Here is a 19221-nt window from a genome sequence, read left to right as displayed (position 1 = left end):
TGAGAAGATTCGTTTCAGGGTCCTCAGTGACCAGACGAACGTTTTGCAGCAGCACCCGTGAGACGAATTAAGAGCGACTTTTTGCGATGAACGAATCCGAAGAAGAGAGAGAGTGAGAGAGAGGTGAGGGGAGAGTGAGAATTACTAATGAGCACCCTTTCGTCCTTGTACACCTTACAAGCAAATACTACGTTTCCTTTCGCGACGAGCGTAGACGCTGCTTCGATTCCCCTTCTAGACTAAAAACAATCTCTGTTTTGCAGGAAGCGGCTTCAAGCGAAAGAAGATCGATTCAAATCCTGCTGGATATAGATACTCGACAAGTAGAAATTCCGATCGATAAATACTTTTTGAAAAACCTCAGCCTAATCGGAATTTAATTCCCCACTCATGCTTTTAAAATTTCTTAAGAAAAAATATATATTAATATTCAAGATTTTAATTAATAATGACAGATGTTTGTTTGGGAACTTGTAATATTCAGAGGAACATTTGTAGAGTTGCACTAACCGACTCGTGGGAAGTCCCACCTCTCTTTCTGTGCGGCAAGGGGACTCCCATAATTTTTACGAATACGATCTGGTGGTACAATCCATTACTAATAGAATTATACCTTTCTTGAACGGTTTTATTCACGGGTTGGGAATATTTTGCGAATTTTTAGGGATAAGAAACATGATCAGGATATTTCTATTCAAGGTGTATTCTCTGGATGCAAATGAGGAGGATTCGACTATTTTGTCAAAAATTCGATTTTTATTGTTGAATTCATCATTCTTTTAAAATTAAAATCTTTTTTGGTTAAAAATTCAACTCCATTATTGAAAGTTCGTTTTTATTTGCTGAACTTTTTTTCTAATTGAAAATGTAACTATTTTAATTTTGTTTGAAAAAAATTGCATTTTTTTGTAAAGAATGATGTTTTTGTTTGAAATCTGTCTTTTTTTTGTGGATCATCTTTTGGTTTGAAAATTCAACTAATTAATTAAAAATTCATTTTTTTGGTTGAATTTTCATTATTTTAATTAAAAATTCATATTTTTGTGTTAAAGACTCAACTGTTTTGCAGGAAATTCGACATTTTTTCTTCCAAATTAAAGATTTTGAATGATTTTTTTTCTTTATTGACTGAAAAATCTCAACTATTACACTTGTCATCGGGAACTCATTTGTTTATATCGAGGATTCATCACTTTAGTGGTAATTTAAACTATTTGGTGGAAATTTTATTTTTTCTCAAATGAAAATGAAAAATTTTGTCAGGAAAAAGTCAGGGAATTTCAAAATTGGGATTTTGTATCAACTCTGTCCATACGTATTCGCAGTAGCTATTACGTTACTACCGGAGATATCGTAATCGCGGAAGGTTTCCGCTTCGACAGAGGAAAGCAAAGCTGACCTCGCTGCTGGGTGAAATGGCCCGTTACGAGTTAATTAGCAAAATAAGAGAAGAGTCCGATGCGCTGCGAACTAGCTGTGAAGGTAAAGCCGGCCAGTTCCGCAGAATGAGCATACCCCATAATCGTTGCTGCGATTTACTATTTTTACTCGATCGCCAACGTGACCAGGACTGCAAACACTGTTATCAAGTACAATTTTCTTTTTAGATTTCATTCCTCTAATTACGGCAACTTATTAACATTTTCTAGTAACGGTACAACAAATTCTAGAGGGGTACAGAAATATTTTTTTAAAAGCTTCCAGATTGAATTAAATTAGTCTTCCCTGCTGAAAGAAATATAGAATATTATAGAATTCGAGATACTTTCTATCCAGAGACAATTTGTTTGAAATCTGTCAGGAAGTCTAATTCAAATAAAATTCTATAAGCACATTTAAGAAAAATCCTATCAATTTGAATGAAACGAATATCGCGCATCAATTTCTATCAGCACATTTGATAAAGCTTCTATTAAATTTTATCTATCTAGAAATCCTTTATTTTTCTATCAACTGTTTCTCATTGGCACTCTTATCTAATTTTATCTGCAAAAGATCTGTATCAAATCCTATGGAAATGTGTATAAAATTCTATTCATACAGAAGTCTAATACTTTTCTGCCAAGAGCTTTTCATTGAAACTATCAAATCTTAACAGCATCAAGCTTTTATCAAGCCCCAATTTCGATAATCTTGCATGTTTGTATCATATTCCATCGTTTGAGAAATCGTATCCTTTTGTATCAACAGTTTCTCATTAAAATCTGTAAAATCTTATCTTTGCAGAACTTGTTTCAAATGCTATCTTAAAAAATATCTATCAAATTCTGTCCGTCGAGAAATATTATACTTTTCCATCAATAGCTTCTCATTGGAGGTTTGTCAAATATTTTCTACTTCATACTTGTATTAAGCCCTATGTATCAGAATCTCAAAAATGTCTATCAAATTTTAGTTTATAATTTGGCAGTTTCAATAAAAAACTTTCGAGAAAAGTATAACATTTTACAACTAATAGAATTTGATAGGAAGGCATAAGATTTCTCGACGGATAGACTTTTAAGAAAAAAGCTGTCAAGATTCTCGAACATGTAGGATTTGATACCAGTCTCGCGCGCAAGATTTAATAGAGTTTCAATGAGAAAAGGTTGATGGAAAATTATGAGATTTCCCGACAAATTTTTACAAATTTGATTGGATTTTTATCGGAAAAGTGTATTAAATTGAACCGCTATGTGAAACATCATGCATATGTTTGGATTTCTATAAAAAAGCATATTAAAATGGACAAGAATTGCGGATAAAATATTTGATAAAATTGGATAAGATTCTTATGATGAAGCTCATTAAAATAGATGGAAATTTAAGATATCATATTTGATGGGATTGGATTGAATGTTTACCCAGAAAATTATAGAAATGCATAATGAATCATTGGGACACTGGCCTGTTTTACTTTAATAAAAATTAATAGCAATTCTCTCCAAACGTTTGTTAAACTTTTCTGAAAGACATATGATTACTTGATTATTCATTCTGATAGAATTTTTGTCAAAAGCGTTTGATACAAATATGAAGAAAATTCTGGAAATTGCGGATAGAGAAAATGAGTTGAAAAGTATTCAGTTTTTCTTTATTAAATCCTGTCGAACATTTTCAGCAGGGTTTACTACATATAATCCACATTTTGAAATTGAAGAAACAAATAAGAAATAATTAGTCCTCTAGATATCATACTAGCTGAGGACTGTAATGATATTTTATGTTAAGTTTCAAAACCAGCTTATATTCTCTTTAAAGTGTGTTTCCTAATCTTAACTTATTTCCTTAGATTGTAGCTATTGATAGTTTCCATCTCAAGCTAATGTTTTTGCATATCGAGCTTTAAGTTTCAATTAAATTGCTGATGGCGAATAACCAGTTCAGAATCCAGCAGCCCCATTTTTCGCATCAGATGCCAGTAGCTATTGATGCAACAAACTCTTCATCACTTATGATCCTTCTTATAAATAAATATGATGAGAAAGTGGTTCTTGATTGAATTAAATTAAACTAAGCTTGATAGGCTGAGACGGATTATAGAGCTACTAAAGCCTCTGCATAGATACATAATTAGGTTCAAATAAGATAACGTTAGTGCAAGAGCAAAAGTGGATTCTTACTAGAGCCTAGCCTCTATCAACCTCTCCTTCATCTTTCATTCCATTTTCTTTTGGTATCTTTTTTCTTCTTTTTAGCAAACGAGAATTTGTCATCAAGAAAATAAAGAGGTGTACTTGAATGTCACTGAAGTATGGGTAAATTGTCGGTAAACGCGTTTCGAGCATTCCAGTGATTACGAGGGTGGCGTCGAAAGAGGCGATTAAGGGAAAAACGAGGAAATGGAGGAGTAAGAAAATATCACATTAAGGATCGAGATGCTGCGACTGAAGCTGGACGGTGGGAGCGCGAGTGAGTCGTGCCCATGAAGGGGAAAGGGGTTTGGAGTCAAGGAAAGAAGACCACGCACGAGAACGGGAGTCAAGGAACTAGAAATGAATTCCATCTGTGTGATAGAAAAGGACAGATAAAGCCAAGCGGAAAGAAATGGAGATAGAGAAGAGGACGAAGATAGAACGAGCCTCAAAGTAAGAGATAAAGACAGAGGCAAAAAGGATTGCACTACTTCCAATCCTAGGATGGCAGTGAAGGGTGAGAAGAAAGAATGGAAGAAAATCGACGAAGATGATTCGTGAATATGTTGGATCTAGATTTTTAAAAGGGGAAAATGCTGATCGCTTTATTCTACCCTTTTGATCATCCTTTTCCGTCGAGTTTTTCTGACACAAGACACAAGGAAAAAATGGTTCTAATTTGCGGTAGCTAAAATCAAAATCTTTGTTCTATAATTTAATTAAATGGCGATATTTTTATATTTTTTATATTTTTGGGATATTCAATTTAATGATATTCAATTAAGAATTCGGCAGTATTTAATTAAGAATTAAGAATTAATTCGGATACGTAAATCGAGGCCCGGTTTTCGTATACGCGGGAGTGGCTGAACGAGGAGGCGACACACTACCTCGGAGTAAAAACAATCTCGTAATTAAATAATGATGATTAGCCGCTGATCGAGCGAGCGTCGAGCGACGCGACGAATGCGATGAAGAAGCGATACCGCGGGAAAGGCACGCTGTCGTTGACGGGGGTCTTGCTTGTTCCTTCTCTTTCTTTCCTTGTCTCCCCTTTCCTAATCCTTTCCTTCATTCGCATTCTCTCCTTTTCCTCAATATTCTGTTTCTTACTGTCCTCTTTCTTCTTCTTTCTATTATATATCGTTCTTCCTTTTCTGTCTCTCTCCTTCCTCTTTTCCCTCTTTTCTTTCATTTCTTATTCTCTTCAGTTCTTGATCCCACTCGACTACTCTCTTTACATATTGACATGTCGTGGCATATCCTTCCCTCTCAGGACATTAAAGTTCGATCCTGTCCAGATAACGTCCTCGATTCGTAGACGAGCGACGGATTGCTCTTCTCTGAATCTGATTTGCAAACTCTTTTCTCATTCCTTTTGCACAAATTAGAAAGCGAGATGAACAAATAGATTTTAGTTCTTAAACAGGGTTGCTACAAAATCCCGAATTCGAAAGTCCCCGACTTTTCCCTGATCGATTATACATTTTCCCTGACATTTATATATTCTTCTTCGTTTATAAAAACAACCTGACACCTAGAAAATCAATAAAGAACAAAATTTCGTTCAGAATTTTGAATTTTTGAGGAAAAAACAATAAACGCCAAATGAAATTGACACCGAGATAAACGAAAAAGTAGTGTATTAAACTTGATATCAAAATGGATCAGTGATGAATTTTATTCCAAAGAGTCCAAAACGGGATGTAGAGTAGTTTATTATATTCGCTATGAATGTCATTTCGAGTCTTATGCCAACTAACGATCTTCCCAGTTAAACCAGAGTCCATGTCTCTCGGTGAACATGACGTATGAATACAAGGAAATGTATATATATTTCAGGCCAGAAGCTGCACATTCTGTGGTCGTCTACTCTACTCCACGGCATAGGCTATGTCTGTAATGTAGATGAGAATGGATGTAACAGCGTCGATAGAAGCCTCCTTCAAATCCTGCCTGCACTTTCCTTCTCTCTTTCCTTCTACCCTCGATTATGCCCCTCTTATCTCGCATATTATGTCCTTATCTACCTTCACCATCAATGCTAGCGCCACTCTCGCTCTTCTCTTCTCCATTCCCCAGCTTCATATTCAACCATTATTTTCTTCGATTTCATCTTTGTATTCCTGCACACGATTCTCAAGCTCTTATCTGAATTTCTCTCCGAAAGAAACATCCATTTTTCAAATCTTGTGGAAGAGAGAAAGATTAAATTAAATTTCTGACTCGCCAAGAATTCTAATCAAAATTCATATTTCGTAGGGTTGCTACAGGTGAGGAAAAAGTCAGGGAAAATGGGGATTTTGCAGCAACCCTGATATCAGAGAAATATGATAGAAAAAGTGTCTGAACTCTGAATTTAGAGAGAGTTTGAAATGGCAAAGGTTGCATCCATTATTGTCGGTATTTACACAACGTGTACTCTGAAGAATCCAGACTTTGTTGTTCTGCCCCTTAAGTTGTGTCTATGGTAGCATAATTTTTAAAAATATTTTTCACAGAGATCGAGCCTTATTGTCGCCGGCCATTGTCTTGTCGTTCTGCCTTGGTATTTTACCACCACATGAGACTTTGGTCGGCGCGGCGTCGACTGGCGGCCATTTAGCGTGGGTACAGATCTTATTCGGCCTTTACTCCTTGTTACAGCGAACAAGAAAAATTAACAATACTTGCAACATGAAAGAACTTACAAAGAATTTTACTTCAAGTATTGATTCTCTTGAGGAGGTACAGTGTAAGAAATAAATACAGAAAGCTACCAAGAAACGCTGCTATAAGAAATATTACTTAACATACACAATAAACACTAGTTGTACTAGCACTTTGTGGGTGAAGCAAGCGTTGGCTTCCTTAGGAAATTGGGCTTCTAATCGAACTGAAACTTCATGCGAACGTGGTGCCATTTACTTCCTGAAAAAGTTTCAGTTTGAATAACTTGCGGCAACTTAGGGCCGTCTGTAAACTACGTTAACAATTTGAGGGGGTGAAGTGAACTTTACGCTGGTCCATTTAAGTCTAGACTCTAGATAACCCCAATTCACTAGGTATGGGCCTGTGAATCTTTTTTTTTAATAAGGTGGGTCTTTATTAGAAGTACTAGAATTTACCTTCAAGTCTGACCACGGCAGACGAAAATTGCATAAAACCATCTCCCGAGTTTAGCTGAAGAACTTTCATGTCCGATATGTTTAGATTTTTTCAAACAAAAATGTCAACACAATGCAATCCTGTGCAAACTCTTAGACTCCCTTAAAAATTTTGAAAGTTACTTAAAATCTTTCAAATTTGTTGAAATCTATTAAAATCCTAGTTAATCCTTGAAATTTTTAATAGTTAACTTTGACTTAATTAATACAAATTTCGATGTTAAAACGATTTCTTCAGAAAAATAATTGTTAAAGGATAAAAAAAAATCTACATCAATCAGGATTTGAACCGGAAACGCCACTACTATCCATGAGTGGAGCATTAACCAATTACGCCACTTTGGCCTCAAGCAGATCAACTTAAACTTAAAAATTCCAGCATTAATCAGATCTCTTAGTAGTGGAAAACCTGAAATCATTGAAGCCGTTAAGCTTAAGGAAGGGTTATTAAACTTTAATTCCTATATTGTGTCAGAAACAGAAGTTATGGCTTGCTCCCAGTGTCGTTTTATTCACGATTTATAGTTAAACGTTGACAAGGGATCTACGTGGATGATAAAGTATTTCTATTAGACTGTGAAACACTCGAAAAGTCAAAGTTCTCACAGATTACAGACCCAGATAAAGCTTTTATGAGTCTAACGCAATTGAAGTACACGGTTTTGATTGCACCCAGTAGCTTACACTAAAAGGTCATCGATGCTCGTATCTCGATTAGTGAATGGAGAAAACTACTATGGAGTTTCTCCTACAACGAACTCTTGAAATCCGATAATGTTCGGAGTAAATATTTTACGGAGACAACTTTGTCGTTGACACGACTCTGTGAGCAAACTGGCAACAAATGAAGGAAGTCTAATTAGATGCGGATTGATAAATTTTTCTCGAAATTCTTCCGAAAATCTTTCACGAATTCTGAATCCCAATTATATTCCATTCAAGTATTAAGCATCACATAATACTTAATCTTACTTAGCAGAATATCCAAGGCTTTTGTTGAAAATTCGTTATTTTGGCTCAATACTTTGATAGCGTGATTGAAAATTCAACTATTGGGTCAAAAATTCCAATGTTTGGTTGAAAATTAATTGTTTAATTGAAATTGAAACTACTTTGCTAGAAATTCATTTTTTGGGTAAAAACGTATCTATCTTGTTAAAAGTTGTTTTTTATTGGTTGAAATTAATTTTTTGGCGGATAATTAAATATTTGTTTCAAAATGCAACTGTTTGGTTAAAAATTCATCTGTTTTAGTTGAAGTTTCAACTATTTTTCTGCGCATTCATCTTTTTTTCGCAAAATTAAACATTTGTTGTTTAAGAATAATTAATTTTTGATTAAATATCGTTGGTTGGAAATTAAATTTTTTTACTGAAAATTTAATAATTTACATTTTCCTTTGAAATGTTATCCTTTTTAATCGAAAATTCAACTTTTTTTATTAAATCTTGCTGTACTTTATTGAAATTTTTTTTGTAGAAAATTAATTTTTCTTGGTTGAAAATTTAACCATTTTGTTGAAAATTTGAGCTTATTTAGGTTTAAAATTCTAATCGTTGATTGCAAATTTATCTTTTTCTGGTATAAAATTAATTTCCGTAGTTAGAAATTAATTTTTTGACTAAAAATTTACCTTCTTGATTTTTGTGTTGAAAATTTATCTTTTTTACTTAAAAGTTTGTCTCTGTTAGTCGAAAATTAATATTCTTGATTAAAAATTCATCTTTTGGTTAAAAATTCAACTATTTGGGTAAAAATTCGTTTATATGGTTAAAAATTAATATTTTTACTTGAAATATTAGGAATATGAATCATTTTAAATTGAATTTAATACAGACCGCCTTTTTAGAGGGTATATACTAAACTGAAAAATATCTTCCATTGGAAATAATAGGTTGAATATGTACTGAATTTTAAGTACGTGGAGATAAAATAAAGATTTTTAAAAATTAAACTTCAAAAAAGATTAATTATGTTTCTAGTGTTATAAATTTATATAATTAATCGATGGTGATAATATATGCAAAAATATCTCGTAATATAATTTGTCAAAGCTTTCTAAATGAAACTATTATTAATTAAATCCCTGGAAAGTTCTACCATTAGGAAATTACTTATCCTTTAATAAAGTTGCGGCACTGATCGCTGACCAAACTTTCTAACAATCACCCCAGGCGAAGAGTTTCACAAAGTCTTCATATGTCATATATCACACAAAAATATGAAATACTTATAAAAAAATGGAATTTCCAGGGAGTTTGTTTTTAGTCGAGTTTGAATGTAGAGATTCGATAATTAGTCACTGGACTATTACTGATGAATGATTTTTTGTTTTGTTTCAGGGGGTGAAAGATCGACCCGATTTTATCTAGTCACAGATGAACCAGATTTATCTATAGATTCAAACTCAGGGATGCTGCGAACCAGACAACCTCTGGATAGAGAGGCCCGGGATAAATATATCCTGAGCATTGAGGCCCGAGATGGACTCTCGGTGGGGTACTGTCAGGTGAGTGAATGCTGGGTAATAACTACTAACTATTATCACACTGGGAATATCTTGATTTTTAATATCCGTATAGGCACACAAATAAATAATGTGCGTCCGCCCTACTAGTTTTGCAAACCATGTATGCTCCCATAAGATTTACCGTCACCCAAACCCACAATTTTCAGATAATAGCTTCACAAAGTAGCACTCTTCGTAATTATGAATAGGTGCGTGCATATTACATTAGACGTTTCTCAAGATGTTTATTATTTATGAAAATGTTAGGCTAACCTTTTAATTGTTTTTGGTACTCAACGCTTGACTGATTCTAGTCATTAATTTCTGAACATTCGTTTCAGTCAGCAAGGCTGATAAATTACGAATCTTATTCAAAATAGAAATATGAAACATAATCATTCGAGGAAAAAATTATAATGCAAGTGGCAGGGTTGACCTTCGTAAGACTTACTTCATTACACTGTATTCTTGCAACTAATAGTCAGGAAAGATTCGTCATCTTCCGGTAGATTTTTAACGATGAAACTATTTTACTACTACTATTTTGAAAAAAGTTACACTAATGCTACTGTTTTCGCGAATAGCTCACTAAAGTAACTACTTTTTCACTTTGCATTTAATCATAATTTCAAAATTCTACGCTGATTGGCTAAAATAACATATAAGCTATCTCAAAAATTCAAATTTGGAAAACGATATTACAAGTTTAAAGATAAGTCATGGGGTTTGAAAGTATTTCAAGGGAATTTTAATTTTATAGGATCTCCAAGAACTTTAAAGATTTACAAAATTTCAATAGATTTCAAGGGGTTTGAAAGATTTTAGAATATTTGACATGATTTCAAGAAATTTCAAGAGTTCAAAAGTTTCAAGATATATCAAAGGATTTTAAAGGCTTCAAAGGATTTTAAGGAATTCATATATTTGTATATGGGATTTTACACGATTAGGGGCTTCAAAAATTGCAAAGGATTTTAAGGAATATAGTGTATTTTAAAAAATAAGGAGAAATTTAATGAGATGCGAAAGTATGTTGTAGGATTGTCAAAACAAATATTTTAAATTGTTCAAGAATTATAAATCAAGGGATTCAAGGGATTTTAAAGGCCTTCTCTGATTTTGTGTTTTTTACGGGATTTTAAAGGGTTTCAAAGATTTCATTATTTTTTTGGGAATCATGCAAGATGTTATAGATTTCAAGATGTTTTAGGAAATTTCATTGAACTTTTTTGGGATTACCAGGGATTTCACTAGATTTATTTGAAGTTATAAATTTTAAAGTATTCAGAAGGATTTTAAAATATTAAGGGTATTTAAAATTCTAAGGTATATAACGAAATTTAACAGTTTTTAAGGGTTTTCCAATAATATCTGAAAATTGCAAAGCATTTTAAAAATGCATCCAGGATATTTGTGATATTTAAAAAAAAATTCGATGAATTCCAAGGGATTTCTAAAGGACTTTAGTAAATAAATAAAATTATTAAGATTGAAGGAACTCCTAGGGATTTCTGCGGATTCCCGGCATTTCAGAGATTTTCAGGGATTTCATCAAATTTAGAGAATTTGAAAGGATTTCTAAAGAAATGATCAGATTTCTTTAAAAAAATTGGAAGACACTATTCCTTACTATGTTCAAAAGTTAAGCTACTATTAACACCATTTTGAATTTCTCAAATGAGTCCGAGGCCTGCTATTTCAATCTTGAGATTTTTTAAACATTCACCGGACACGGTATTTTTTTGAGGTGTAGAAGGAGGAGGAGGAGGAGGCGCAAAATTAACAATTAGCTTTGGGTAAAAAATTTTAGTTATGGCTTTGATAATTATCCAATAAACTCAAAGATAAGAAGAAAAATTAGATTGATTAATATTATTATATAATGCTAGATCTCTTCTTTTAAAGTGTTTGGTGATCAATGCTTATCAGAGAATAACGTTTTGCAGAAGAGACAGTAGTCGGCGGCTCCTTTTGAAGTTAAAATTCCCCAGTCTTCATCTATTACTGAAGTGTAGTTGGCATTCTATACAAACATTTGCATGTTTAGCACGATGCCATTCGATAGCCGAATACGTATAGTGAAAAATAGAGAATGCGATTCTTTACATTTTTTTTTACTTTTTATTTCATTCACCTCTGCTGCATGAATAGTTGTCAATTCTCCTCTAAACATGGTATGCCTTGGCGATTTTTTCCAGGAGAATACTCCTTGATCCAAAAAAGAATCCCACTCTGATGTCACTTCATCAGAAGTTCTAAAATCTATTCGTAGAGTTTAAGATTACAAAGAATGCTGCGCAGGGTGGCCACTTACCGTGAAAACCGGGAATTAGCCTGGAATGTTGAATACTTTGAAAAAGCCAGTAATTTTTTTTTTAAACCGGAAATTTGCAGAATTGTTTTACTTTTGCAATAAATATCGTCCACCTTTTCGAACAAAATGTATTGGGAATTGGACGTCGTGTTACCAACCATCTTCTTTCAAATATTAAAGATAATTTTATATTTAGGATTTTAAAGTTAATTTTTCGTTCGAAAATGAATTTTTCTTGGTGCTTAACTCCTTAAGCCATATATTTTGGTTAAAAATTTAATTATTCGGTTAAATTTTAAACTATTTTGTTGAAAGATCATTTTTTTGGTAAAAATTTAACTGTTTTGTTGCACGTTTATCTTTTTGGATTGAAAATGCATCTTTTGGCAGAAAAGTCATCTTCTTTTATTGAAAATTCTTCTTATATGGTTAAAAGGTAATTGTTTTTAATTAAAATGTCTATTATCATATTTTTAGTCTAGAATTAATCTCTTTTGGTTAGAAACTTATCTGTTTTGTTCAAGATTTAATTAATTGGTTGACAATTAATTCGTTTTCTTTGAAATGTCTACTATTGAGTTAAAAATTTAATTTTTCGATGAAAAAATCAATTTTTTTCTTTAAAAGTCATCATGTTTAGTCAAAGGTTTGACTGTTATTTTTTCTTTAAAATTCGTCATTTTGGATAGAAAATTCATCTGCATTGGTTGAAAATTCAAATCTATAGTTGAAAATTGATTTTTCTTGGTTGGAAATGAACTATTTAGTTCAAAATTAATCTTTTTACTTTAAAAGTTAAATTCTTTATAAAACGTTGGATTATTCAGCTAAAAAAGTTAACTTTTTTGTTGAAAATGGATCTTTTCTGGTTAGAAATGCGCTTTTGTTAAAAATGAAATATATTTTTACTTGAAATCTCATGAACAATGAATATGGTACGTACATTAATGTTATTTAAAAGAATTTATTCTTAAATCTTCTTGAATAATCACCCTATTTCTCCTGTTTTGAGAGTATTTTAATCTGAGAAGTCTTAAGTTACTTTTACAACCAATTAAATGATATCTTTCACCGCGCAGTTCTAAAATATTTAATTCTTTTCAAAATTTATGAAATAATCCAATTAGTATTGAATAATTATTAATATAAACGGTTAAGGGCAACCGAGAAAACGTAATTTCTGTTCGTGAAAACCGAGAAATAGTCTGAAATTTTGTTTTGAAGTTTAAGTGGACACTCTGCTGTGACTCTTCAGGAAGTCTTGATGGTCAAAGCTGTTAGTCTCAGCCATCTCTTAAATTCTTATTTATTTTTGATAATAACTCTCTTAATCTTTATTTTCCAGATCGAGTTGACAGTGGAGGATGTGAACGACAACCCTCCATCCTTTCCAACCAACTCCGCCCGAATATCCGTTCCGGAATCTCATCCATTACACACGCCCTTGTACGTAGCCCATGCTTCGGATCCAGACCTGACACCGTCGTCCCCGATTCGCTACATCCTGGCACAGAACAGCAACGACCTCTTCGGGATCGATGCTCGCCTTGGCGAGTTGTACCTTGCACGCAGATTGGATTACGAGACCCAGCAGAGGCACAGCCTCTTGATAAGTGCTCTGGATGGCGCAGGCCTCTCAGCAAACCTGAGCCTCAGCGTCGAGGTGCAGGACGTGAATGACAACCCCCCAGTGTTCGAGAGAAATGAGTATCACGTAGAAGTTCCCGAAGGCGCCAGGCTCGATTCACAGGTGAGAAAAATCTTCATTACACGCCCGTCACGCGAACATTTATTTGTCGGAGTTGCGACTCACACATGGGCAACATTAGCTCCGCACGCCCCACTTTACTCAGCAGCACTTGGTATGACGGGATTGGGACCGAAGAGAGTGGAGATGATAAAAAGAGAAGGACGAGCCTATCTATGAACTGCTATTGAGCCAGATCATTCTGGATCTCAACTCTCCAGTGAGAAACGGGAGTTAACAACCTCTATCACATCCTCTCTAGTTTCTCAGACTTGTACCATCTCAGCTTTTCACCCTGGACAACCAGGAAATGCGTTTCTAGGTGATTTCGGTTTTCCGCCTTGTCATCATTAATATCTCCCTCTTGGGGAGCTCCCCGGACTCTGGCAGCTCGTAACTAGCAAATATTTTTCCAGGAGGTTCATACATTTGCATATCTTGAAAATCAGTTTTTCTTTATCAAAGTCTTTCTCCCTTAATAGCAGAGTTAGCAGATTTTTACTTTCTTTCCCGTCACACTGAGTCTCATTCTTGGACTATGCATTTCTCTTTTCTTCTTCCACTTCTTTTATCTCCATCAATCATCCTACTAGCGCAAGAACTCAGTGGCTGAGGTACCAAGATCATATCCCCCCTGTCGTCTCTAACATTCTCATTTATTTTACCAGGGTGGCCGTAGGTTAGGAAAAACCTGGAAATCAGGGGAAATTTAGGGAATTTAATTGTTCAGGTAAAAGTCAGAGATTATGAAAAAAATATTGTAAAAGTCAAGGAATTTTTGCAAAAGTCATTTGAAATAATGGTAGGGTGACCAGATGCCAAAGTGGAAAAAAGGGGGACTCGCCCCCCCCCTTAATGAGAACAAAATTACAAAGAATTGAATTATTAATTTGTCTATATTTATTATTTTTATTTTGTCTTTTAAACAAAAAGTAGGACACTTTATGGGTTTTCAAAAGTTTAAGAGGACAGGAGCACAATCAGGCGAAAAGAAGAACATGTCCTCCTAAATGAGTACGTCTGGTTAACCTAAATAACGGTCAAGAATATTTGATTCTTTTTTTTAGAAATTCACAAGCTTTCCTAAAAAGTCATTCTTTATTCTTGAAAATTCAACTCTTATTCAAAATTTATCTTTTTGGGTAGAAAATTTAACGATTTCTGTAGAAATTTAACTTTTTTTTGTTGAAGATCCCTATTTTAATGTTGAAAATTTTAGTGAAATATTTTTTGGTTGAAAATTCAACTATTTTTTAAAACATTGTCTCTTTCGTTTTAAAATGAAACTTTTTGGTTGAAAATTAATGTTAATGTTTTTTATTTAAAATAAAAATACTTTTTTCTTGAAATATCTGCTCTTACATTATTCGTCGAAAATTAATCTTTTTTGGTTCGAAATTCATTTACTTGCATGATTTTAATTTAAAAATTATCTCTTAGATTGACAACTCTTTTTTTATTAAAAATTTATTTTTTCACTGAAAATTTAATTATTCCTTTTTTGGTTAAAAATGGACTTTCTAAATTAAAAAACTGCAACTACTTGTGTAAGAATTGATCCACTGTTTTAAGCATTTTTTAAAGTTCATCTTTTTGGTTGAAAATCTAACCATTTTTTTGAAAATCCATTTTTGTTTAGAAATTGATCTTTTGTAGTTAATAACTTGACTTTTTTGGTAGAAATCGAATAATCTTGATTGTAATTTCTTCTTTTTTTGGTTAAGAATGCATTTTTTTAAATTAAGTTTTCTGTGCATTTGTTGAACTAAAAAAAGCTCTTGACAAGGTAGATAGAAGTAAACCTTGGGCAGTCCTGAAAGTGTATGAAGTTAATGGATGGCTCCTACAAGCTATAAAAACAATATATACGGGTAGCAAAGCGATTGTAAGGGTGAATATGAAATTGAGTGACTGTTTCGATATTATTCAAGGAGTTAAACAAGGATGAGTTATGTCTTCATGGTTATTTATCTTATTTATGGACAAGTGTTTAAGAATGGCTCTTTTCGACGAAGAGGGTGTGGATCTCGAAACAGTAAGGGTACGAGGGTTAGCGTTCGCAGATGATGAGGTTTTTACGGCAGAGTCAATCGAAGACTTACAAAAAATGTTGATTAAACTAAATGCAAGCATGAAGAGTATGGGCCTCAATATTAACGCAAATAAAACAAAAACTATGGTGTTCGAAGGAAAGAGTGAGAAAACGCTATGCAATATTTTATTAAATGATGAGCGAATTGAACAAGTTGATAAGTTCGTATACCTTGATAGCTTATTTACTAGGGACGGGAAGATAGATGAGGAATTAGATAGACGCATAAACGAAGGAAAAAAAGTTATTGATAGAGCAGATCCCCTTATCAGAAGTAAAAATACATCAAATAAAGCTAAAATGGTAAGACACAATATGCGGGAAAACTCTGATTGACAAAGTAAGTAACGAGATAATTCTAACAGAATGTTGTGCAGAAGAGACGCTAGTAGATACATGGGGAAGAAATGGTTAAGATAGTTCGGGCATGTTGAGAGAATGCCAAATGAACGACTAACGAAACAAGTGTGTCAAGGTAAAGTAAATGGCAGCGTGCCCAGAGGTAGACCGCGGAAAGAATGGTTAGAATTTGTGAATGAGGCCCTAGTTAGAAGAGACATAAGAAGTCACAGAAACACGAGAGCCTGCATGAAAAAATGCATGTACATAAAAGAAGCTAGAGAAGTATGCCAGGACAGGAAAGTATGGCGGCAAATAGTTAATAAAAAGAGTGTCAGTAGAGTGAATGACGCCTGAAAGAAAAGACCTTGGCCACTAATGGACCCAAGTGGGGAACCTTACATATCGACTTTGTGAGGATCTTCACTTGGGGTGATTGCTAGAGAGATTGATCAGCAACACGAGAATTCTGGATCAATCTGAAAATTCTCTATCCCTTCCCCACATTACTCCTTTCCCCACCGAGTGAGTCACGCCCAACCCGAGAGGGAAATGGCTTTGTAAGTTTATTGATGGAAATGAATATTTTCGGGTTTAAAATTCTACTATTATATAGAAAATTCAACTTTTGGCTTAAATGTTCAACAGTTTAGATAAACTGTTTTTCTAATTTGACTGAAAAATATTTGTTTGATAGAAATTCGACTTTTTGTTTGGGAAATTGTACTTCAGGGTTGAAAGTTGAACTAGTTCGTTAAAAAATGCATTTTTTGGTTAAAAATTTATTATTTTTGTTGAAATATCATCTTGGGTAAGAATTAAACTATTTTCTTGAAAATTCGTATTTTTGGTAAAAATTAATATCTCCGGGTTCAAAAAACAATTGTTTGTAGAAAAATCTTCAAGTTGAAAATATTTATTTGTTGGGTTAACACTTGAACTAATTTTTTTTTTTAATTTGTTTGTTGTAGATTCATCAGTTTAGTTGAAAATGTATTTGTGGATGAAAATTTAACTACTTTGTTTCAAATTAATTTGATTTTTTAAAAAATCAACTTTTCGGTTAAAAATTTTACTTCTCTGTTTAAAAATTCAACTGTGTTTAGTTCATGTTTAATTGTTTATTATTTTTTGATTTAGAAAATACGACTATGTGGTTGGAAATTCAACTTTGTGATCAGTAAATTCCAGTATTTGGTTATACAAAGTCAAAATTTTGTTGAATTTTTAAGTATTCGGTTAGAAAGTATTATTTTATAGTCGAAAATTCAACTACTTTTTTCAGAATCGTGTTTTTGTTGATAATGCAACTGTTTTTGTTTGGAGCAATCTTTTTGTTTGAAAGTTCAATCATTTAATTGAAAATTCACATGCGCAGGTTGAAAATTCAACAATTTGTTTAAAAAATCAACTGTTTTGTTGAAAATTAAAATGTTTCGTTAAAAACTCGCCTTTTTTAGTTAAAAAATGTAACTATTTTCTTGAAAATTCGTCCTTTTGGATTGAAAAATCATCTTGTGATTATATCCGACTGGACAATAAATGGAGCTTCGTTTACTTTTTTATAGATCTTGCAAGTAACGGCAGTTGATCTTGACACCGGAAATAACGCCAGGTTGAGTTATCGTCTCCAAGGTTCTCCAGCTTTTCGCATCAGTTCAAACACAGGTTGGATCTTCCTGGCCCAAAAACTGGATCGAGAAATGATAGATCGATACGCTCTCACTGTTTTGGCAACTGATAATGGTTCTCCGGCTGCAACTGCGAGTGCTTCGGTTCTAATTACAGTTTTGGATGACAACGACAACGAACCCCGATTCGAAAAAGACTTTTACGTATTCGAGCTTTTAGAGAATTTGCCTTCTGGTACTTTAGTGGGTTCTGTAGCAGCTTCTGATCCTGATCTTGGTAAAAATGCCTTGTTGAGGTATGCGGTCGTCCAAGCCAACAGCAGCTTCACTGTCGATCCAGATACAGGTAAGTCTCTAAATCATGATCATTTCTAAAATCTCTTCTCTAGATGTTTAATTTTAATGGATTCTCTGTCTCTTTTTTAAATGTATCCTTCTAAGAATATTCTATCGTGTCTAAAGACTTTGTATACTAATTGGACTTTGAAATGCAATAAAATTCTCATGAACTCTAGAAAAATAAACTCTCGAAGTGAAACGAGAATTTTCCACTTTGATAGCAGTATACTGAATGCAAGAAATTAAAGAGTGTCATTTCCTCTTTCGCTTACGTGTCGTGGCGAATTATTAGCTCGAGAAGGAACGTCAAACACGAACGAGCGTTTTTAAAGAGGGTCTTGAGAGCGACTTGAATACGCCTTATATACGATACATGATTGGCATACGGCTCATGGGAACATGTGTACTTCAAACAGTTCATACTCCTCTTGTAAGCAGAGTTTGAGGCTTTAGAAATTAAATTGAAGCCTTCGTAGATTTTTGTTTGCTTGAAAAAATAACTATAAAAAAAAGAATCAGCTGTTATTATTTCCCTATAATGAGACTTCCAAATACTAGATAGTTGAGCTGCAAGAGAATTGCATCAGTTTAGAATCTACAGAAGACTCTCACAAATTACCTTTTCCACAAAACGCCTTCTCTCGCCAAGTGCCTCTTCTTTCCATTGCCTCCAAATTCAGTAAGCGCTAGACAATATTCAAATATGATCCGCCAATGCGTATCAGAGATATTTCCCACCAAGACTTAGGGGCGTGGCTTAAGGAAGCAGGCGCTTTGCGAGAGTCTACTGTATAAAGTATGGTTTTTCTTTTCTCCTTTTAGCCTAAAACTTCAGAGGCTCTCCATAAAGTACGTTATTGATTTGAGGTAGGAAACTACTTTTAAGAACAAAAGGATAAGAGTAAAAGTTTTAGAAGTTTCCCGATGATAAATTTCATCAAAATTTGCGAATTTTTGCGAAAGATGGCCCTGCAATGGTACAGTTCATTAATAACTGTATAAGTTTTGAAATCACATTCTTATTTCAGACTATTCGCCCCTTTTCACCTTTTTTTCTCGTTTTTTCGCTTAAATTCGAACTGAATTTATTGAACCAAGTCAGAAAGTCCAACTATTTTTGATTAAAAGATCATGCTTTTTATTGTCCAGAATTCTATTATTTCCATGAAAATTTTATTGATTCCTTCAAATTGCAACCATTTTTTTGAAAAATTATCTTTTTTGTTTAAAGATTCATCTATTAACTATTTAATTAAAAATTTGTTCTGCTTTTGGTTCAAAATGAATTTTCTCTTACTGAAAATTTACATGTTCCACTTTTAGTTGGCTTTTTTTCCTTAGTTAAGAATTCAACTGTTCAGATAAAAATTGATCTTTTTTTAGTTAAATACTCAACTATTTTATTGTGAATTCATGTATTTTATTGCAAATTCGTATTTCTTGATAGAACATTAATTTTCTGGTTTAACAAATCATTTTCTCCGTCGAAA

At 33.3% G+C, this 19221-nt stretch overlaps 1 protein-coding gene across 1 annotated transcript in view; it reads left to right on the top strand.

The window, feature by feature from the left end:
• The window catches only part of LOC117181998 (protein dachsous), a 318444-nt gene that overhangs the window by 256634 nt on the left and 42589 nt on the right, over positions 1 to 19221 (top strand). The window contains exons 4-6 of the mRNA XM_033375018.1: positions 9103 to 9269; positions 12929 to 13333; positions 17330 to 17738. Coding sequence (XP_033230909.1) covers positions 9103 to 9269; positions 12929 to 13333; positions 17330 to 17738 — 981 coding nt within the window. The remainder of the gene's footprint in view (positions 1 to 9102; positions 9270 to 12928; positions 13334 to 17329; positions 17739 to 19221) is intronic.

Source organism: Belonocnema kinseyi, chromosome 10 (assembly GCF_010883055.1).
Source record: "Belonocnema kinseyi isolate 2016_QV_RU_SX_M_011 chromosome 10, B_treatae_v1, whole genome shotgun sequence".
Classification (NCBI taxonomy): Eukaryota; Metazoa; Arthropoda; class Insecta; order Hymenoptera; family Cynipidae; genus Belonocnema; species Belonocnema kinseyi.
Note: the sequence above shows the minus strand (reverse complement) of the source record. Positions and strands in the feature narration are given on the sequence as shown.